This window comes from Fringilla coelebs, assembly GCF_963513975.1.
Source record: "Fringilla coelebs genome assembly, chromosome: 4".
Lineage (NCBI taxonomy): Eukaryota > Metazoa > Chordata > Aves > Passeriformes > Fringillidae > Fringilla > Fringilla coelebs.
In genome coordinates this window covers 29,718,438-29,742,269 of record NC_140032.1, presented here as the reverse complement: position 1 = coordinate 29,742,269, position 23,832 = coordinate 29,718,438, and the positions used below count along the sequence as shown (strand labels likewise).

General features: G+C 36.7%; 1 protein-coding gene across 1 annotated transcript in view; it reads right to left on the bottom strand.

Annotated features, from left to right (window-relative positions):
• Positions 1-9,518: 9,518 nt before the first annotated feature.
• The window catches only part of ZDHHC2 (zDHHC palmitoyltransferase 2), a gene marked incomplete at its 3' end in the record, with an annotated part of 28,839 nt that continues 14,525 nt past the window's right edge, over positions 9,519-23,832 (bottom strand). The window contains exons 4-12 of the mRNA XM_084204062.1: positions 21,973-22,093; positions 20,985-21,054; positions 19,359-19,391; positions 14,488-14,608; positions 13,591-13,723; positions 11,455-11,581; positions 11,196-11,288; positions 10,029-10,138; positions 9,519-9,559 (exon numbers count right to left, since the gene is read on the bottom strand). Coding sequence (XP_084060188.1) covers positions 9,519-9,559; positions 10,029-10,138; positions 11,196-11,288; positions 11,455-11,581; positions 13,591-13,723; positions 14,488-14,608; positions 19,359-19,391; positions 20,985-21,054; positions 21,973-22,093 — 849 coding nt within the window. The remainder of the gene's footprint in view (positions 9,560-10,028; positions 10,139-11,195; positions 11,289-11,454; positions 11,582-13,590; positions 13,724-14,487; positions 14,609-19,358; positions 19,392-20,984; positions 21,055-21,972; positions 22,094-23,832) is intronic.

Below are 23,832 nucleotides of genomic sequence, written 5' to 3'. Positions count from 1 at the left end.
AAGAAGCATCCTTGAAGTGGAGGAAGATAGGTCTGGAACATACAGTATTTAAGGCTTTTTCCCACATGAATTTGCTGATGACCTTTAAACTCTTGACATCCAAGAAATTTCTCTTATCTGACTGGTTACTCCATGCTCAAGAATCCTTCATTCCCTTCCTCTGAAAATCCAAGAAAAGGTGCAGGAAGCCTGCATTCATGAACAAGGTGCTTCTGATTCAGCTCAAAACACAGAAAGGTGGAAGCAGGACACGGAAAGGTGTCTGGAAAAAGGAAGATTTATCCTTGGTGGAGGAGGATTGGATTAGGCGTATAAAAACAAACTGGACACAAAGAAGTTCTCTTTAAAACTCCCAATTGGTTTTTCAACCTTGAATTAACTAATAACTCACTTAACATGCACTGAAAGAAAACACTCCTATACTGAAGCAGTTTTTAGGCCTTCACTGGAAGTTTAATAATCACGTCAATGGATTTAGGGTGGTGTGGGTTCATTGCAGTTTAGTAACCTGTAAAATAATTAAGTGAAATTTTAAATAAAACAGACTTCTCAAGATTTTTGTTTTACACCACCACATCAGTGATGACAAAGAAAGCCAAAAGCTTCCAGTAGAATTATGGGTATTTGTCTAACTACTTTAAATTGTTGAGTTTGAACAAAATCTCACAAAGAATAAATCCTGATTTTTACAGAGTAAAATCAGTTATCTCTGCGTACTTCTCTATTCATACCATGAAGTTATTTTCTTGGTATATCTTATGTTTAGGGCACCTTGATTGGTTTATGGGAAATTGTTTTATTTCCCTCTTTCATGAGGCTGCTTATTTGGTGTCTATTTCCCTCTTGCACTACCTCACACAAGTAGTGAAATGAGGATGATTCTCCTGCATTATTTTAGCAGTCTTGGGTTGGGAATAAATCTGCACATTCACACCAGCTGTGAAGATCTGATTTCTGCAGGGGCTGGTGTTCTGCTGCCAGCAGAGATGAGCTACCAGTTCTTGCCTCTGTTGGACAATTGTCTTGCCCAAGAGTGCTCTTTCCCATGCTCCTAAGATACTTGCCTCAGTTAACTGTGTTGTATAATGTGAGGGAGAACTGGAGAAGAGGGAAAGGAAGCCTTTTCCCTTCTCTGTGTACCAGGTAGAAGTAGGCAGCAGATGAACTTTTTAAGCTGCGTTACAGAAAATGTGCTTTCTTTTTTGTAGGACAGCGAAGCCGAGCTGGGGTGGCATTGGCAATACCCTTTCTTTACTTCTCATCATATAACTGAGCTTGGCAAGCTCCCTCTTTCCTTCATTCTTGTCCCTCTGCATGCTCTGGGGAGTAGCTGTAGTATCTATGATAGTGTTTTATATGAAGCTGCTGATTTTTACTATTGTATCTATTTGAAATATTGGCCAGTTAAATCTCTTGATGTGATGGAGAAAATAACTGGAAGTTCCTGTTGTTCAGGCTGTTACAGTGTGTGTGTTGTCTATTTTTGCCTTTATAACAGGAGCTCTTTCTTAAGTGAACTAAGAATTATTCTATTTTCAGATTAAAAAAAAGGAAAGTGATTTCATAAAGTGATGACTGTCAGGAAGTGCTGGGTCTGTTCCAGTTATGCCAATCAGTTAAACTGTGAGCATGCAGAGGGGGAGAGAGGGGAGATGGCTCATGGTACAGCTTCCAACTGCTGCACTCAAACTATTGGGACCATCTGCTTGAGATAAAAGTGATCAAGGATGAAGGATGTGATCAATGCCTCAAATACTGTATTTCAGAATGACATGACTGAGTTCCTGTATTTCAGTGATGAGTGACAGCTTGGAAAAATGAAGGAATTACCTAGCAAGAATCAACTTTGGTAGGGAGAATAATAACCAAAGTAGTGATTGTACATTTCACATTTAACAATTTCAATCTGGACTTCTAGGGAAGGGAAGGAGAGGAGAGAAAGAAAGACGATACAAAATTTAAAGAAGGAACAATTGAAAAATGCCGAGGGAACGTGGCAAGGCTTTCCCCTTTCCTTAGGTTCTGTCAGATGTCACTTGCTCCAAGTTTCATCCCAGAAGGCTACTCCTTTTCCCATCCTACTACAAGGTCACTGATAAGCAGGTGGTAGATGCAAGTGAAGTAGCAACAGAGACATCCCACCACCCCCACTGCATAGCAGCACATTCTTTCTTTTTAATCTTGTTTTGGATGAGAATGTTTGTGTATGGTTCAATACCACTATTTATGGAAGGGTTTTAAAAACAGGATGAGCTTGGACCATATACTGCATCTTATGTCTGAAGTGGTAGAGGTGAAAGCTGCTTTCATCTTTACGTAACTGTTCCTGCAGTTTTAGAGGTCCCTGAGCCAACAGTCTCACTCCTCTCTGCACAGGAGGTGGATGCAGCACTTTCCTAAGGAGGGCTGTTAGGAAAGAGGGGGAAGTCAGGCAGCTCTGAAGAGTCTGGCCTGGCAGGGACTGGAGAACCCTCATGAAGCAAAGCTGCACTGTGGTGACACTCCTGGGTTACAATCCTGGTTAGTAGCTATCGTTCTTGTACCTTTTCACTTCTATAAAGTGTAGGGAGTTGAAGACATCCCCACCTTCCCCCTGCCCTTTTTTGGGGGACAAAATTCCAACTTTTTGACCATCAGCAGTACTCAAAAAGGAGGGCAGCTCTGTCTGCTCTGCCAGCATGAAGGCATGAGTGTTTCACCCATGAGAGATGATAAAAGAACTGGCTCCTTCTCAACCCCTTCCAGTTGTCAGTGCATTGTGAGGTGAACCTTGGAGAAGGGAAATACACCTTCAAAAGTCCAAGACTCCTGGTGAAGGGGTGAGGGGGAACATTAACAGCAGCTATGTTGAGAGTGAAGCCCTAGTAGATATGAGGTTCTGCTGTTGAGGTACACCATCAGTAAAACTGGTAGTAGTGTGTCAATGACTACTACATACATGGCATGCTGAACATGAAGCATTTATTCATGTGAGCAACACATTAACACATGGCAAAGTTATACACTAAATTTATGTAGAAATGTATTTCCCCCCACCCCTCCACACACCAGTCAACCAAACCAGGGGAAGAACTCTCAGTTATTTAAAAAATTAATTGAAGAAAACAGATAGGAAGTGTTTCAGTAATTCTCTTTTGTGCATTCTTCAAATGGATCATAAAATAAAATAAATACAGAGAATATTAACATACCTTTCCTTACATATTCAGATGTTTATTTTAAGGGAAATTTGGTTTCAGTCCAAATAATGATGAAAAACAGCTACAGCATTCCACACACTGAAACAAACTTGTTTCCTTTCTGGAATGTCCCTCACAAGAGATACTCGAGAACCATCTGTATTTCATACTGTGCAATGTGCACTAGGATGATCCTGCTTGAGCAGGGACCAGATAACCCCAGTGGTGGTCCCTTCCAACCTTTACCACTCTGTGATTTTGTGTCTCACTCATTACCTGCCTAGCCATAGGCTACTAAAGAACTTTGAGTCTGTAACCTAAACTGGACAGTGTTTTTTCTCTCAAGTTAAAGAATTAAAGTGCATAACAGCAACTGTATCTTAACTGCTCACAAAGATTGTGTTCCATTTTTTTAACAAAAATAGTTCTCTGTGAAGACTTTGAGTACTCCATCGCCCGTACATCTACTGCTATAGAGTATGTGTGGACTACTCCTGGTGCAGATGTTTTGGATTTGTTCTAATCTACAAATAAAGACATTTTTTACAAATGTAGGGAGCTATGGTTCACATGACTGTTTACATAGATACAAAATAAATTTAACTCTGCTGTCATTTGGGACTCAGGCCCATCTGAGGAGTCTGCAGAACTCATCCAGTTTCCACTAAAGCTTGAAACACAGCCATACCTCTAGACAAATATAAGGGATATTATTTTCTTTTTAGCAAAAAAGTAGATTAGTAACTGTACAGTAGGTAAAAAGCACTCCTTAAAAAAAATACAGAAATCAGGCAAAAGGCTGTAGTAAAGTGCCTAGCAAGAATATAAAGGACAGGAGAATCAGTGTACGCAGACAAACAACATTGCATCCTTGCTACCCTGACTTCTTCACAAATTCTCCTGCATGCATTGTAACACTGACAATTGTCAGTACGTCAGAAAGAGAATTTTCACTTTGTTATAGAAAGTATTAGAGTTTAAAGCCAAGAGTGCAGTCATATCATCAGAAATTATACTTTGGAGCATGATTAACTCGATTTTGTCCATACTCTACACAGTGAGAACTGCCAGGAACCCTCAACGCCTGCTGACAGTGCTCTTCATGGAGACACAGCTCCTGCCCATCCAGAGAGCAGATGTAGCTACAGCCCCTGGCTCAGATCAATGCTCAGTGTTTACATCTGAGCTACCATCCTTTCTTTCCCTTTCTCTGCCCTTCATTAGTGCCTGTTTCCCATCCCTCCATCAGTTTTCTGTGAGGGGGACAGCCTCTGGCTGCAACAAAACTGCAGATTATTTAGGGCTATTGTGCTTTCCAAGTGTGACTTCTGAGACATGGAGAAGCCAGACATTTTTTGATCCCTTATCCCTGTCCTTTCTCTACATTGATCCCCAGCCTTACTGAGAGATCTCAGAGCCCTGGACACAGAGAAACCGACATAAGAGAGATCCATTTCCATCATGTGTTTTGCTGGGGAGGAAATCTTTTGTCTTTACATAAAAATATGGTGCAAGACACACTGAAGCTGAATTTCAACTTTCTACTCAGTATTTTTAAATGCATGCTCCATGACAAACCACCCTGTGACTAACTGCATAAAAAAGACTCTACAGATAGAGAACCTGAAGTGTTAAAAAATATATTTTCCCTCTCCCCCTTATCCCTTGACAAGTTCGCCTTTAAACAAACACGAATATGAGGTAAGCTGACAGAACAACACCGAATAAAGAGCTGCAAAAAATCTTTTGGTAACTAGATCTCTGCAGGCATAATGTAAACTGTATGCTACCTTCATGCTAGTTTAAAAAAGGTGTTCTACATCAAGGGATCCATACTCTGGCACTTCTGGCAATAAACAGATGTTTTCAGGCTGGTAAAATTTTTAGATTTAAAAGAAAAAAAAGTAAAATAAATACATTTTCTCTCACTAGAGAAAAAAAGCGCCACATTTTGCTACACCAGCTATCACTTAAGTTGCAAACCCAAGAAAGACAAATTTTGAAGTTACCTGCTGGTAGGAGAATTAATGATAGTATCTTTTGCTTTCAGAATTATATCACTTAGTTCTGCTGCCAGTTTCCTAAACAAACGACTGGCATCTTTACACTGTGAACCAACCCACTAAGTAATTCAGGTTTGATAATAGAAGTACTTTCTGTTTCAACTGAACTCAGCATAATCTGAAGTTTTCACCTTTCTTTTTTTGACTTGTCTTTTTATCTAGCCCCCTAGAAAGTGTAACTAAGTTCCTCCTAAAATTGTTTTCAGAATAGAAATTTGTATTTAAATGTAAACACTGATACCATAAATGTAGTGTATACAAAAGGCACAAGACAATTAGATTTGTGTTGCTGAAACTTCCTTGACTTTGAAAGCCAAAAATGCCTCTTTTATTCTGGTCAGTAAACTCTGATCCTAAGAAAGCTGCTAGCTCCTAACTTAATTAAATGGGATTTCCTATGTGCAGCAGCTTGGCTTTTTGGTATTGCAATCAAAAGTCCACTGTCCTGTAAATGCAAATATCACAAGTTATAACAGTAAGTCATCTTGACTGCACATGGTATTCATGAAGTTATGCAGTAAGAAAGGCAGTGTCTTGAAGAAGTGAAAAAAGAAATCTGAGACAAATATCGATTAATAGGAAATTAGGAGCTTGAAAGACAGTGGCCCTCAGTAACTAACACAGGTTGGTAAAAAGCCTTTTGGATCAAAGTTCAGGGCCAACATTTGCTTCCTAAAGGGGTAAGAGCTCCAAATTGGACAATAAAATCCCATTTCATAGGACTATTCTGTGAAGCTTTCATCAAAATCCCCACCTGGCCAGTTTCATTTACATATTACCCTGCTGAACACAGGTGTTTCATTGCATCACTGAGCAGTGGCTCACTGTACCATTCAATTAACCAAAGGATTATTCTACCTCTCAACAACTTTTCCAACTATCTGTAGACCTTTGGGAAAACAGAGCTTTTACAATAATATTTTCCAAAAAAATGTTCCAAAAACAATCAGACACTTCACTTAGGTCTTCTCCAAAAATTGCTTATCAAGGGCTCAAAAGAAAATACAGTCCACCAAGCCACTAAACTATTCCTAATCAACACCGGCTGTTCTCCCAGTTCATAAAGCCAGTAGTGCAAAAATTTGATTTTAAAGTCAACTACTTAACAACAATTTGAATTAAAAGGTGAATTTTCAAAACCAAGCCAAGAACACGAACTGATAGTAAGGAGGTCACGTCACATTTTTCTTGTGCTGAATACCAAAGTAAAACCAGCCATTGAATTTTTACAATTGTAAACGCAGACTCTGCTTTTGTACCACTTTCGAGTACTCAGTCATCCTTCACCATACAAACCCAGTCATTTTAAGTTGAAACATCCTTTATATGGTTCAGAAGTAGTATGTTTAGTTTTGTGTTTCAAGCAGTGACATGGAGACAGCTAATCATCTGTCAGTTTGTTTTCTGAGCACATCCATAGAGGAGCAGACAGGAGCAGCTGGCCAACAGGGCTGATACTTGGAAGAATGCATCTTCCTTCCAACAACAGCTTGTTCTTAAACTGGAACAGAATATTAATCACAAAATACATTATTAGAATCAAAGAATATGTAAAAATTATGTTATTGTAAGAAGTCTCATCAGCTTGAAGGGGAAAGTGACTAACAGCAGAATAAAAATCTCACCCTGAAGAGGAGTCCAGTAAGACTGTTCACAGGTATGTTACTTATCTACTTCAGGATGACAGTGGTAAGTACTGACTACACAGCAAGCAGGCCACCAGTTTATAAAACGAGCTATTTTTATTTCCAGATACCAACACAATTTAAAAATAATTCTCTATTACATTAGTGTAAACTGCATCTGGCACTTCCGGTCATCAGTCCTCTGCTGGAATATGAAGGATTATAGGATACAGGATATTGAACAGATCCTTCAGTGGGACAGAAATTCTAATTCTAACACATTGACAGGGGCTGCAGGCTGTATTTTTCATTTATAAGATGAAATTACTTGGTTTTTGTGGTGACTTCAGCAGCTTTATTAAAAGTATTGTATTCAATCCCTAGGAAGAAATATAATTCCTATATTGACAATAACGTAATGAAGTTACATGTGAAGTAACCAAAAGAAGTTTTTATATACAGGCTCTTATTCCAGCAACTGTATGTGACATATATGTAGACAGTAATCTATCTTTTTTGTTACTTCTCCAGAAAGTTTTAACTGCCACATAGAAATACCTCAGAGCTAAGGGAACAACCAATCTGGTGCTTATGCTCATGCCAGAGAATTACTACTTCTTTCTACCCTTCTGAAAGTGCATGAATGCAAGTGAGGTAAAACAACTTCCAGGAGCCCCTTTATGTGACTTTAGACTTATTCTTTGGAACATAACCTCCTCTGAAAGTAGTCACTCTTTAAAAAGCTGTGTTCCAAAATGGATGCCTCCAAAAAGAAAAAACAACACCAAACAAAACCCGCAAACCCCACAGAGTGAAGTAATCTGACTGCAAACACAACTCTTTCTCAGACTGGACTAAAAGAAGAAAATAATTTAAAACGAGCACAAGATGTTTATCAAGCTAAACTGATGGGAAAATCCACCCACTTTTAACATATTTAGAACAGTCACAGACTATTTATGATATTCAGAGTAATCTGAATTACAAAGTTCCAATAAAATGTACACACTCTTCAAAGAAAGATTAAAGTTTTAAAGCTATTACTTAAGTAAATAAAATGTTAAGACTTCAGAAAGTGGAACTCCAACCTGATAAAACTAGTTGCAGTTAATGGTATTATTTCTGTAACAATCCAAGAATCTGTTTCTATAAAGCCTGTCTCCAATATTTTACTCTTGATTAGTGATGACATGTAAGACAATAAAGTAACTGAAGGTAAGCAATTTTCCAGAAGCTGTTGCTTTGTTGAAAGAACTGATGGATTAAACAGTGTAGAAATGCAACGTTTTACATTTTGAACAAAGGGCTAGAAATGAGGGGTTTTATATTCTATTAAAATATCATACACAGAGCAGTGAAAATTGCAGACACTGTCTGAGTTTCCTTCACTCATCTCTTTAACTCTGTTCATCTGACACCCACATTTTCAACACCTCTAACACTTCACATCATCATCAAGCTTGCAGATGTACCTATATCTGGAACTGTGTCTTCATCACTGAACACAAAACCAGAATGTAAGGGCCAAGAGGTTTTAAAATTTCTCTCATGAACCAAACTGAACTTTTCAGAACTTTCTGGTACAAGCCATGGGTCCATCTGTTGGTATCTGCACACCTACTAGTTGCACTTGAGACGCTTCTTCAGGATGACTGAAAAGGTGCTTCCAACAGCAGGGAAAAAATGACCTTGCTGGAACAACTCCTCCATACCAATTATATGGTATGCAAAAATTCTTAGGATTGGAGTCAAACTTTTTATACAGTTTAAAATACAAAATAATTTAATTCCATAAATTTTGGCGCAGTTAGCTATCCTCAAGTGCTAGAGCGAATGTGATGATTGTGTTCATTCTCCACAGCCCAGAGTAAATGTCAGCTCTTGTTATGTACCTAACAGAATTTACTAGCTGCTTCTCAAATCTGCTTTCTGAGAAGTCTGTGTTGCAAGATATTAATGTAAACCAAGAAAATATCAGCTGGTTTTGACAACAGGTGATTAAATACTCAGGAAGTCCTATAGACACCTTTTTTCCTCAGTAGGCAGCATGTTTTTGCTATTAAATAGGATGCAGCTCAGTAGCTGACTCAGAGCAAGGCACTAATAGCTCATATATTAGACCAAATCCATTTTGCTTCATCATTTGACAGACTTTTACCTGTTTTAGCAGACAAAGCTATGATCTTTGCATTCAGTGTTAAGAACCAGCCTAATTTTCAAACTTAGTGTTACAAATATTGGCTGAACAGCTTGAATACTCACAATTTTCAGTATCTTTCTAAATAAAGGGACTAATAATAATAATAATAATAATAATAATAATAATAATAATAATAATAATAATAATAACAACAACAACAACAAAAACAACAATAATAAATTGGACTATTACCTAAAAAGCAATGAGTATTAAGATCAAACTAATTTGCAAACATGACACGTCAAGAAATAGGAGTTTTAAGTTTTAGTTTAAAACTATGAATTCATGTGCTACTACACGTGGTAAAAAATTAATTGAAGAAAACAGAAGTGTTTTAGTAATTTTTTTTTGTGCATTCTTCAAATGATAAGGAATCATCAAATAAAATAATAAATACAGAGAATATTAACATACCTTTCCTTACATATTCAGATGTTTCTTTTAAGGGAAATTAGGTTTCATTTTCCATGGTTAATGCAGGATTGCTCATGCCTTAAAAACAAAAAATAATATTCCTATGGGAAAAGGTCTTATTTCATGATTTTATTATTTCCGAAACTGTATTTAATTTCATTACTTCAGCAAATAATGCAACCATTAATTAACAAGCATTTTAATGTCATTACTCTATTACCAAGTATGCCCCGTATCTATTACATTATCTTTCACTAGCTGCAAATAGGTGTCACCTCTTTTATAAGAAATTTCTTGTCAAATTAGGCCTATCTTAAAAAATAATTAGCACCTACTGGTATCAGTGTTCTTATATCCCTTGGTCAGGTTTAACTGGGAAAGGCACAGCAGCTTGACACATGGAACTTCCTACAAGCACGCGTTTTAAAAAAAGCTTCATGAATTTTTGTTCATGAATACAAACCATGTGACCAGGTCATTGTTACAATTTTTCCTCCAAAACTAGTTTACACAATACAGATCATTCCAGCATAAGGCAGCTCCTCACCAACTTTGCCCTTGTCAGCCTTTGCAGCAGTTTCTGGCCAAGAGGGTGCGTCTGTAAGCAGGTGGCTCTGGGAATCACGCAACGGCTTTGCAGGAAACAGATGGTTCTCACTGTAGCACCAATAAAAAGAACATTAGTGAACTGCAGTAATTTTTCATCATCTTACCACACATTACAAACAGTTTGTCATATGCAGTATTTTCCTTACCTCACCTTGCTTCTTGTCTGATGAATCGTTACTTTTTTATCATTATATACATTACACTGTGGTTGTCACAAGTGCAAGCACAATCTAAAGAGCACAGGGATTTTAAATTTGACAGCTATTTTATATTAATACATGAACTTCAGCCCCAAGTGCACTCTTACCTATATTCTTCTTTACTACAACAAAATTGATGGGATAAATAGTGGAGAGAATATCTCCAAAATCTCTTTCCTAACATAAGCTACAGAATGCTGGGGTAAGATAAAACGTCAGTAAACAGCAAGCTGAAATGTCATATGTTTCTTTTATTAATAAAAGATTGTAAATATGATTGATTATCGTTTCTTAGCCTCATATTCACTATACTTATCAAACGTTTCAAAAAGGATGCAATATGAATTTATTCAAAGGAGAATATGCATACTTTTCACACTTTAAAGAAGTCCATTAAGGATAAGAATTAATAAAGCATGTTCTACTATCAGCAGAAGCAACACTTAATATTCAGCTTCCTGTGCTTTGGCCCAAGTGCTATTAGGGATGATTCCCTTATATGGAGCAGCTTTCACCAGACAAGAAAAAGCAGGCATCCCTCAAAAGCCATGCAAGGCAATGGATTTGTATCACAGGCAGTGTGACCAACCATCTCATATGTATGCATAAAGAATACTGCTGATACTGATTATTAGGCAGGTGTGAAAAATTCAGGTCCTGGGATGTCACTGAGCAGAGACAAAGCACATCAGGGGAAAAACTCACCCTGCCTCATTTCCATAAATTTAAATATAAATCTGAGGATTACCTGATTTACAGCTTAACTGTTAAAATATGACTTGGATTTATTAAAAGGATACTCTTAATTTGCTTAACACTTTTAGGTATATTATACATCATTTTGTTTATGTGTGCACAGGAAAAAAAAGATCAACTCTATGAAATGGGTAACAAAAGCAGATTACCTTTTGGATGTTGAATTGAGTCCACCAGGTGTGGAAGCTTGCTCAGGATCCTGATTAACAAGGCAAGTCGGAAAGGAGCAACCATCCCCTAAACTGGAAAATTCGGAATTGGTGTCATACGTGCAAAAACTCTCAACTTTGAAGAAGTTTTTTTTATTTATTACTATATATTATTTCAAAAAACTAACCATCCCCCAAACACTCTGGATCCTGATCATTCAACATCATTTAAATAAATTAAGCATTAGGAACAGCATACCTTGAAAACACAGGCAGCAACCAGTATTTCTTCTCATCACCAAACACCTGCCTTAGGTTTTTGCTGAAGCCCAGGCTAAAGCCATTCTTATCTGTTCTGTGACGAAATATGGGAGCTCTGAATACCTCTTAAAAGAAAAAGATTAATCAGACCTCTTTGCAGGTTACTCTCCCACCAGTATTTAGGCAATTGCACTGCCATTCACCCAAGGGGAAAGGCTGTACTGCCCAAATGACTGAGAAAGAGAGTGAAAGCACTCTTGGAAGCCAAAGTCAGTGAGTGCTACACAGGCACCGTGTGTGTGGAGCAAGTCCACTGGCTGAGGAAGGGTGGAAGCTTCTTTCACCCTCATCAAGGCAAGGAAGAGTGAGGAACTCAGTTTTTAAGAAGGCATGATATGTTCATATGAAGATTTCAGTCTGTGACTATACCACAGACAGTGTTCAAGAAAGAAAAATCTAAGCTAAGGGTTTCTTACAGAAAAAGTAATGGAAAAGAATAAAAAGTTAACCTACTTCAGTAGTAAGATTAGATTTACACAGACACTGGGATATGAAAACACTGTGTGTTTTCACCACTGCATAAAGAAATGTCTCTGCTCATAGACCCAGATTATTCCCCCTGGCCATCCAACCTAAATTTCTGGAGGAGAGAGCTAAATATAGCTTCAAGTGTTGCAAAGTGCCTGAAGCAGAAAATTCATTCACTTTTCACCAAGTGACTGATAGCCATTTAATTCCCTTAATTGGCTATACATAGCAGGCAAGCTCTGTCTTGATGTCCTGACAGTACAGCTCCCACAAACCATGTCAGAACCATGCTGAGACTGTCCTTCTGCAGTCAAACCTTTGCCAAGAACTGCTGGAAATGACCTTCCACATGCAGTGTGCATTAATTACAATGGGTTCTAAAGAAGGGGGAAGGGAAAATGGGGGCATGCTTTTAGATGCCCATATTAGGCCAGGAAAAGAACTCCCAGGATGATTTAAGAACAGTCACACTTAAAGCTATCACGGCTTCATTACCAAATTACTGCATTTTTAAGGGTTCACATATTATTGAGATATTATTAATATTAATATTAACATCATTATTATTAATATTACTATTATTATCATCACTATTATTATTAATAATAATAATAATAAAGAACCACATTTATTATTATTATTAAGCTATTTCCCAAAGTAAAATGGGAAGAGACACCCAGATCTTTTTGAGTGACTTAAGTATGCAGGACACATGTTATACTACCAGTATGGGATTCCATTTGTTTTGCAAACACAAAATGTTGATTTAGAAGTGTAATGCATTATGATTACCTCTGAACAAATTTTTTGCACTAAAATGAAAAGATCAGTTTATACACAGAACACTAATTTATTTTTGTTCAAATTATCATCTTTAATAAACCTTTCTCTAATTATACCTAGGTAGAAATTAATACCAATAAAAAATTGAAAGTCAATGATTTGTTAGAATACTGAAGAAACTCAAAAAATCCTAGAAGAAATCTTGAAGTAAACAAGCTTTCTTCCATTGATACAGATACCTATTTTCAAAGTTTTCCATTAATCACCAAAATCATAATTTAATCATCATTAACAAATCCAAAACCAGGAAAAAACAGGTCAATTCATTGGCCTACTTTAAATCAGCTTACGTCAACAAGAAAGCATTTAGAGATTTAGAAATTTTAATGACTATTTTGCAAATTGGCATTATTACAGTCCAGCATGCAGTAGAGAACAGGCAGTGAAATCTTCTGGACTTTATTTATTAAGTTTTGTGATCAGACACACGTGCATTCAAGCATTATGTGTGCGAGCACGCAGTAGTCCATCAAACATTTATTAGGAATTTTTCTTGATTTTATTTAATTTTTTTTAGTTTATTCAGTTTCTGTTAACAAACTGTGGTTGAATGCAATGAAAGGAAGAATGTTAAGTTTATTAATAACTTGGCACTTTTAGGAAAGATAAAGAGTCAAAATTTCCAGGCAACAGAAGAACCTGGGAGTCTTCTACCCAAGGAACCGGTGTACAATTTTGCACTTCCTCCATTACCTCCATGCATATAAGATACATTTATTATTTATTTTTTGCTGTCAAACACAGAAGCATTAAATCTACTTACCTAATGTAGATTTATTCTTGCTGACAAGCCAACAGTGATACCCAAAGAGAGAAGACAAACTGACAGAAAACATAGCTGCAGCAAAGAATAAAAACATGATGTGGAACTTGGCTTGAGTATCAGGAAGGCCATTCTGAAAATTAAAAAAAAAAAAAAGCCATTAGAATTGGGGAAATAGCTATTTCATTTGATTATTAATAATCCCCTATTCAGCCAGATCAAATTCAGCACATAGACAAATACACCACACTACAAGAATATCAATAAATGGATTAAACACCTTCCATGCACAGACAGCCATGCAATTAGGTTGGTGACAGAATCTAAGTTAAAGAAACAGGCCCTTTCTTGGGAAATGATAAATACTGAGAGCAAAAATCTGAAATTTAGACCTGAACTTTGAAGTCTCTTTTAGAGAAGAATGATTTGAAAAGAATGAAGGGTATGATTGGATATATAGGCTATACTTTTGTACATGACAGGAGATGCTAGCTTACAATGCAATGCCTTGGAATCACAGAATGCCTTGGCTTGGAAGGGACCTCAACAATCGTTTAGTTCCCAAGGCCCCACCATGGACAGGGGCACCTTCAGCCAGACCAGGCTCCTCAAAGCCCCATCCAGCCTGATCTGGAACACTTCCAGGCATGGGGAATGGATAACTCCTCTGGGCAACCTGTTCCAGTGCCTCACCACCCTCACAGTAAAGAATTTCTTTGTAATACCTAATCAATATCTGCCCTCTTTCAGCTTAAAGCCATTTCTCCTTATCCTATCACTACAGGTCCTTGTAAAAATGTCTCTTGAGCTTTTCTGTAGGTCCCCTTAGAATCTTAGATTTCTTGCACAGCAGTAACTCCACCCACTTAAAGACAGTATGTAGATCAGAGTACTTACTGTCCAAAACTTGATAAAGTACTGCAAATCTGTTGCAGCGATGAAAAGGCAATACAGTAGTGAGTAAGCCAAGAAGAGAAGAAAAAATTTGTAATTGGAGAATCCTACACAGTTGTTCACCCTGATAAAAACAAACAAATAAACATGTAAGAATGAAATGTCATGAAAGTTTTCTTTGCTTTCATCCAGTTTAAATGAAACCTATTTACTCTAAAAACATTTATGTAAACCAAGTTTTACTTCCTATCTCTGCTGCCTCAAGCTACTGGAATGGATTTAGCTTCAATTTGCAAATCAGTGTAGTAACCCAATTCAAAACACCACTACCACAAACAAGCCCAAACAACTTTACCAGGTAACACTGCTTTCCACAGCTTACTGAAATTATATTTTCACTTATGGTATGAAACTTTTTCTTAGCACATCTGATGTAAATGTGATTGCAGTTAACTATTTTTTTTTTTTAGTTTGCAGGTAAGTATCCATGTTATACCGTTAGGCATACTGCATGTCAACAGGGACACTAACAAGCCAGGAACTGAAACTTGACTGCATTTTGTGAGAATAAAAGCAGTCTTATTTAATCCAGATCCTCCTTCATTAATCATACTATAGACTTAAAACTTCTCGTACTATAAAACTTCTTAGTAAGATTCTCAAACATAAGAGCATTCATAGGAGATTCCTAAAAATACTTATATTTACATTAAATGAGAGAAATGCTACTCTGGAACAGAAAACATTCCATATCAATGACAACATGATAGGGAATACAACGTTAGAAACACATCTAAATGTTAAAATAAATCTCATTTTATCATTTTCACTTCTGGGCTTTAAGATCACCTGCCTCTCATTTGCAAAGATTTTTATACATGATAATGAGCAAGTAGTATACACTATGATGATGAGAGTGCATTTAGTACCATGGTAGCTTCCCACTAGAGACAACATACCAAGTATTATGAATTTTAGAGTGCTATTAAACACATAATGATATTCCACCCACCAAATGAAATAATATTGGAGCACTCCCCATGGGCAGTTTATTGGAAAACTGCTTCCTCTTTTATTTGGTTGCATTGAGAAGCTAATCAAAATTAACTTTGCACTAACCTTTACAGAACTCTTCATATAAGTTTAAAAAAACTTAACTGATACTGTCAATTCAATTGGCTGTCAAAAAGATCAATTAAGAGAAGACTAAATCCATAAAGATGCTTGTGTATTGATAAATAATTCTTAAAAAAAAAAGAAAAAAGAATGTGTGGTGAGGCTCAACTTTAGCTTGCAGAAGTGCAGGACAAGTTGCCACAACTGTTCTCTTCTTTAGGGAGATGGTGATGCTAATGCCAGAAGACATGCTAATCAGATAAGGGTAAAAATCTTAAAATAGCAAAGAAATTTTCACTGTACCTTACTGTTACCCATTCCCAGGGTGGGTAGCGAGTTGGGTCAGTTTGTTCTATGTTTTGTTTAGACAAAACACAACATCTTGGCTAAATATTAGATTTTGCATTTTCATTTAAACATGCAGCAATAGCTAAGCATTCATATTAACTAGAGTTAAGCACTCACAACAGATTGCTCTAATTAAAGAAAAAAAGATATATTTGTAAGCTCATGATTATTCTTATTGAAAACTAAACATAAAATTCTCAGTTATCCACAGTGAAGTGGGCTGTTTCATTAAATATGTTAAAGTAAGCAATTCCACAATAAACTGCAAGCAATTCAGGTTCAAGTTTTCTATGGTAATCCTACTTTCCTTTCAGGATACTTATTTTTTGAACTGTTTTTACTTAAGACACTGTTTGATATGAGAAAAGAAATATAAAGTGAAATGTTATTCTCCAAAGATTAAAGTTCTTGTATCAAAGATATATTTCTTTGTAACTGTTGTTTTGCACAATGGCATGTGGCACACGTGTCAAAATAAACTTGCATAAATGATTATGCTCCCTTCAAATTTGACAAGGCCCCAGACTGCAGAGGTCTTACTGGAAAAGAATCTCCTTCATCTGAGGAGAAGGTAAACACCAAGGTTTCGTAATTGCAGTGTTTGAGCATATGGCATCAAATCTCAAACCTCAAGAACAGCGGTCAGATTTGAAGTCTAACATTTCTGAGAAAGAGTAAAACAGATAAATACACCAACAACCAGCTAAATAACGGTATGCTACTGCAGTGAAACATTAACACAGGTCAGAGCAGCCCAGAATAACAATTTGGATTACAGCTAACATTTTAAATGCTCCATTTTCAAGCATAAAAAGAATACATATCATTCCTGCCTGATGGGCTAGCTTACTGAAAATGCCAGGCAAAGAAATAATTTACAAGGCACTGAAGGTGATACAACTCAGCTAACAAAAAGCATCACAGAATCCAGGAGATACTACCTATTTGGATCACTCAAAAGATAAAGGAGAGATGTTTTGAATTATTCCTAAGGTCTTCCTAAATGCACCTTGTCAGTACTAAGAGTGTTATATACAAACAGTAGTTTTGGTGCAAACCACTGGATTCCCACCTGCAGGTCCATCTGTATATAGTGAGTAGCAGCAGCACTAGAAATCCCCAATGGATCACTTAAACCTTTCAAAGTAGTTAGTGGGCAGTTAGCATTAAATATTTCTGTTTATCACAGCACTTCCATTAGCACAGGAGTGACAGCCAAAATAAAGCCCCCCAGAGAGCAGAAGACAGCTGACTTGGGGCTGGGACATGACAACCTCTCATTACATCTGCCTTCCAAGAGCTTCATCTTTCTTTCCATAGGTTATTTTTACCCATCCCCTCTCCAGAAATCCTTCTCCTGGCAGAATATTAAATTAGAGAGACAGCTCTCATTGCTGTTTCCCTGCTCTCCCTGAGCACCATGTGAGTTCTTTCCCCCTTCCTTCCCACCCAGCTTGCTCCCACCAAAAAATCACAACATGAAAAGCAAAGCAGAACCTAATGATGTTCAGAGAGGCTAAAGCCCATCCATCACACTAAACTGCACCCTTACTTTTGTTGGCAAGATAGCCATATATTTCCCCAAGAACCTTTGAACATAGGAAACTATAAAGCTTGATCAGCACCTCTGCAGTATTTCAAAACTCTTTCATCTCTTCCACATAGTTCTTTTTTTGGGGGTGAGCAAGGAACTGTGAACATCTGCTCAAATTAGGAAAAAACACACAATACCTCTTTTTCTAATGCATTTCTGTTAGTTGGAGTACAAAAGGAACACGTCTCCATCAAGAAGCATTACACATCTTTCAATGGCCTTCTCTATTTTTATTTTTTGCACCCATTGCTTATTAGATTAAAACCAATGAGCAGTGTAAATACTCTATCAAAATGGGTATGTTTATGTTGTTGGATTAAGAATAGTGCAAATATGTTTGGTAAGCAAATGCTACTAAGAGGAAAACAGAGTTTTTCTAGAAGTTTCTGTCCTAGTGAAATAACAATAACCTTTACACAAAAACTAAGTACTGTTTATAATCTGTTATTTGGATTTTTAATCTAAAATTAAAGCTTACATGAAGGACATTTTCATGTAAATGTCTTAAGATATAAAAGCACAAAATATCCCAAAGAGACCACAGAGCTTGTAAGAAGTGTTTATAATACTGAATAATAATAATCATATAGAGACTTTTAACTGGTATTTTGTCAGAAATAGTCTGGCAACTGTTTACTGTTTTCCTTAGAGTTTTTGACAAGGCAGCTATTAAAAAGCTGAATAAAGGAAACTTTTTTTCTAAGAATTTTGATCCACATTCAATGGTTTTACCTGTTTACTTTGTTGTGGCCTTGTTTGTTGTTGTTGTTTGTGTTTTCTTTTTTAAGAAGCCACTACTATTACTGAACATCCTCAATTTTCACATGCTGATTATCCCTACAGCACAAAAACTCTACTCTACACTGCTAACTCTTTCTTTCAATTGTTTCTACCATGTAGATGCAAAATAAGATGAGATGCTTAAAATGAAATTACTTTATGGCAGATGCTGTAGTCAGGACCAAGAGAAACAGGGGGACTCCAGCAGCCCTTCCAGCAGGACAGAGCCCCCTCTGTCCTAGAATTTGGTATAAGAAAGTGTCAAAACAACTGCTTAGAAGCATCTACCATTCAGTCCAGCACAGGGGAATCTTCTTTTCTGGTCATTTTATATGGTGAAGAATAGCCATATACCACTCCATCCTCTAACCTTGGACCTTATTAAGCAATTATTTTTAATTATTTCTGTGAGATATACCTGCCAAACTGACATAAAACTAATTATACATCCTGTCTATCCACTGGTTCCAAGGGCTGCTAAGAAAAGATGGGAGAACAAAACCACTGTGTGGGATGACAGGGCAGCAAAACGAGGGAGGCAGAGGGGAGAAAGAATCAAAGAAAACAAAGAACTCCTAAACTGGAAGTGCTAACCTGGTGTTTCCAGCAAGCCCACTCCAGCTGTCCTGGGAGCTTTGGTAAATGGAACTAGGCATAGCCTTGCTCTTTAGTTTTAAACCCAGGGTAGCACTTCACCCTTCAATGCAACCAAAGCACAGCAATATTCAAATTCAATGGAGAAAAGATCCAATTCTTAAAAGAAGCTCTCATTGATCAGAAGTCTACTTCATCCATACTTGTAAAAACATAGAGGTACCTACTCAAAGGTCCAAGAAAAATGATATTTGAACTTCTTTCTGTATGTCAAAACATAAAAGAAGTACGCAGTAAACAACTCCAACAGTTTTGCAAGACCAGTAACCTCACATACACATCTAACTCTAGGAATGCTGAAGCATCATCATCATGGCAGGCCCCACAAAAGGGTATTTTACCAAATCAGAACATAAGAAAAGAAAACCAATAGTACACTCACCAAGGGCAGTGATGATCCATTTTCAAAATGCATCTTTTAAAAGCCCCAGCAGAATTCCAAACATCATCAAAAGAAAAAAAAAAAAAAAAAAAAGTCAGAAGCAAAGTTACATGCCAGATTTAAATTATTTACCTACAGATTAAGGATTATCTATATTTATTATGTGTTGTGTAATCTATTTAATAAATACATCTGATTAAATTCACATAATGCAGTTCACCCACAAGGGAACTGCAGAAATGGCAGATAAGCCAAATTGAAAACATTTGACATGTCAAGAACTTATGATTTAAGAAAATGCAGCCTACAGGATTTGGCCAACTTTAGCATTTGATCCTCAATCTGAATAGGATTTTCAGCTACTGTTTATTTTCTGGCAGAGCCTTAGAAACTGGGCTAATTCAATTATTATGTAGCGATACATCTAAATATATTTCCAAGAACATGGTCTGTTTTTTTAGAAATAAATACATCTTTCTATGCAAATATAAAAGGTTTCTAAGAGACTGCCTTATATGAAAAATCCCAAAGACTATTGCAATTAATCACTCTCCATTAATAAAATGTTCACAAGAAAATCAGATATGATCGAAATGAGCAAATTTTGGTAAGGTAAGGACAAAATAAAGGTGTTCTTCAAAATATGTTAACTAATTGCATTCAGCAAATTTGACTCACATTTTGTGGAGAAGAAGGCACCTTTTTTCTTCACCAGAAACACACATGACTATATTCCTATCTTACAGTGCAACTTCCATTCCATACAACACAACCAAGATGCTCTTCCTGCCTCAACTCTGCCTCTCTTTCAGTGCCTGGCTGCTTTCCTGGGCAAAGCAATGTCTTCTCCACCTCACCATCGTGTTGTGGTGTTTGATCAGCTGAGGAGTATTTGGAACAGCCTTAAAGCTAAGAATAAACCCCCTTTTGAAGAAGTGTCTTCTCTCAAATTAAAAATACAAAGCACTGGGAGGCCAGAGTGAAGAAACACAGAGACATCCAAACTAACTGGAGAAGGGTTAGAGAGAACAACCAAAAGAAAGATTAAATTAGAAAGCAATCAGACTTCTGGAGAGTATGGATATGAACTTCTTTTGTGTGAGACAAACAAGGACTTAATTTTATGGCTTTGGTTAGAAGTGGGAAAATGGCTGTTCCTTTAAAAACAAAAGTAACCTACCAGTTATCCGGTTAAAAATAGGATATGAGGTGTATTACCTCAGGTAAGATATAAGTGACATCATGATTGGATTGAGATGGGTAATGATGCTTATTCAGATTCTAACAAAAGAAGTACATTTTTTTAATCAGCTATTTTTGGTTACATTCTTAAGAAAAAGTCTTTATTAATATTTATAATTTTTAACCATTATGCAAAGAATGTATAAGACCACGTAATCTATGCTGGCATCAAGGGAGTCATGAAATGAATTAGACTAACCCACAGACTTCCTTAGAAATAAGTAAATGAAAACTAAATCTAAAAAAAAAGAAAATCTAAGGGGGAAAAAGTGTATCTGCTAAAATATTAAGCCTGAAAAATCTACTCATAAAAAATAAAGGCTTCTGTGCTAAGAAAGAAAAATTGATTAATTTAGAAAATCACTTATTTAAGGATATTCTTACTTGTCGCATACTGAACAGTGATGGCAACGATCTGGTTTTACAAGATGGCATCTGTCACAGTATCTGATTGCTAAAGAAAAAAGTTCCAAGATTAGATTTCCATGTAAATTTACACATTTTGATTTCTGAATTCTGTGCAAAAGTAAATACTATCAGCCAGCCCTGCAGAACCCCCAGGAAAGCCTTTCAGCGTGATCAGAAGCAGTTGCAAATACCAAAGCATTCTTGCAATGCTGATTCCATCAGACTGAACCCAAAAAGCTCCATTTTTGCCATCTCTGCTAATCATACTAATCTTTTTTTCCTCCCAAGCCTTATAGCTCTGCAAAACAACCAACCAACAAAACCCACAAAACCCTCACTAGACTGGAAAAATGTTAAAGACTGTTCAACAATATAGCTATTTTCAGCTATTATTCTAACAGCTTTAATTTATTATGTGAGATTATCTCTTGGATTTGCTTAGCTAGCCAGCACTCAAAAACTGACAATATGAGTAAGGGCTAGATTAACTCTTAGTTTGGAAGATCTTTTGTTCTATCATCTGAATGACCAACAAGTAAAACAGTAACAGTTTCTTATAGTGATATATCTAGCTATATATGACATGCAGACAGCGATTCTGTTTCTGGTTTTTTTAACCTATGATAAAAGAAATTTACACAGTTAATGAATGCTACAGCCTCTTCTGCAGCTTGTTAGTAGCACAGGCAATTTGTTAATATCAACTTGAAAACAAAAGCGAGGCATTATCAATCCACTTTAAAATCCTAAATTGTATGCTGCAATTTACTTCCCAACAATCTTTATACACTGAATAAATGTAGCCGCACAAAGCTAAATTAAAGTTCTTGAACCACTCTATTATTTTATGAAATATGAAAAACACTTCTTCCCTTCAATCCAAACCCTTGAAAACCCTTTTTTACTTAGTTTAAGTAGTACATCAAGACACCTGCCTTTGTTAGTGTCCTGAACACCTATTTACCTCCAGACATTGTCCGTGTATAGATAGGAAGATCCTTGGCTGCTCGTCTTAAGACTTCTTGCTGGGATTCACCTCTAGGCTCCCTCTCTAGGGACTCCTTGTCTGAATATGATAGATGAAACTGGAATAATTTTTAAAATCAAAGAAATATTAGAAAATTCCAAGTTAAATATGTAACAGCAGATGTGTAAAGAGGAATAAATATTCATTATATAAAGATGGATTAGCAACACGTACAGGGTATTACAGCAAATAACCCAGTGTTCCCACAACAGCTAATTCATTTTATGGCAGCTGAAGACAAAATTAAAAACACTTCTGATTTGGTATAGAGGCAATGCTGAATGCTTCCAGAAGTATTAAGCAACATTCTTCAAAAGAAAGATAAAGAGCTTATCATTCCTCTGAAAGGTCAGTCAATTTACTTCTGTAATGCCCAATTCACTGACTAGTGAATATAATCTAGGGATGTCAGTGTTTAGCTGAAGGAAAATACACCACTAGTAATAGCAGAAAAGATAGCTTTATTTCTCTCCTGGTGTCTGGCATTTTCCCATTTATTCTTTGTCACTTCTCTTCATGCAAGCGCTAGGATGTGTTTTTACTTTCAAGATGGCTGAGAGAAGGAAGAGATGGGTCTTGTACGGTAAATATCCTGAATATCTTCCTGAATAAAATGGCAGCTTCTGTCACTGCCCAAAGGAAAAACAAACATGGCTCTAGAAAGTGCTGAAAAGGTAAAAATTACTGAAAGAGATGCTTAGTATACATGAAATACTACAAATTTCAAACACCAAAGTCCTCTGCAACAGAGCAAGTAGCCAGCTTTGTCACTGTAGCTTCTAGAAACAGGCAGAAGTCTTTGGTATCTCAATCAGAGAAAGGATACAAAATCACCTTTGAAAAGAAATCCACATTTGGCAGGAAAAGCTGTCTCTATCCTGTGCCAGAAACAGAAGCCCTCTGCACAGCACTTATGTTTACAGGAAGGCTAGTCATTACAATAATATTGATTTTTCTTTCCTACAAAAAAGTGATGCATGCAAAAATAAGAAAGCAGACAGAAACATGCAGTTAGGAGCCTCTTCTCACTTCCACAGAGAAGGCACCACTCCACCCTTCCTGACAAAGCCCACAGACTTCCAGGTGAAGCTGGATATTCACTGTTTAACTTGAGTTTCTCAGGTCACCATTTTTTTTCCCCTTGCAAGAACACACTTACCAACATCTGAGTTGATTTATTTGGGATACATAAGATTTCTCACTACAGAAACTTAGTTTAGAATACTTTTTTTCAAAAAGCATTTGATGTAAACAGAGCTACTGTTCCATCTTTTTTTATTGCTCCTCAGAGTACTCCTACATCTAAAACCTTCATGCCTGGCTACCCATTTTCACTCCCATCTTCATGCAGTGCTTGCACAAAGCTGGTATGCACAAGTAAAGAGAGGCACACACTACAGTAAAATCCATCAAAACCTACTTTACATGTAAAAGTTTGAAATGAGCTTAAAAGGAAGCTGTGTTGTTTGCACCAGCTGCAGTATTCATGAACACAAAATGCAAAAAAGCTTGGTTTTCAGTCTTTAAATGAGTATTTGCTAGCTCAGTTCACATGAAAATACATCTTTTTCTATTTGCAGACTTATCCTATATGACAGAAGCTGATCAGTGACTTAACATTACAAACTACCCTAATTCAGTTTTTAAAATACTGCTGTAGTAGAACAGGAAAAAGACATGGAACAACAAAGATATCACTTACTGCCAGCAACACTGTGTAAATTCAAAGAACATAGGAACACCACACATTTCTTTCTATTACTCAACTACAATGCCTTTTCTATCCCATTTGAAATT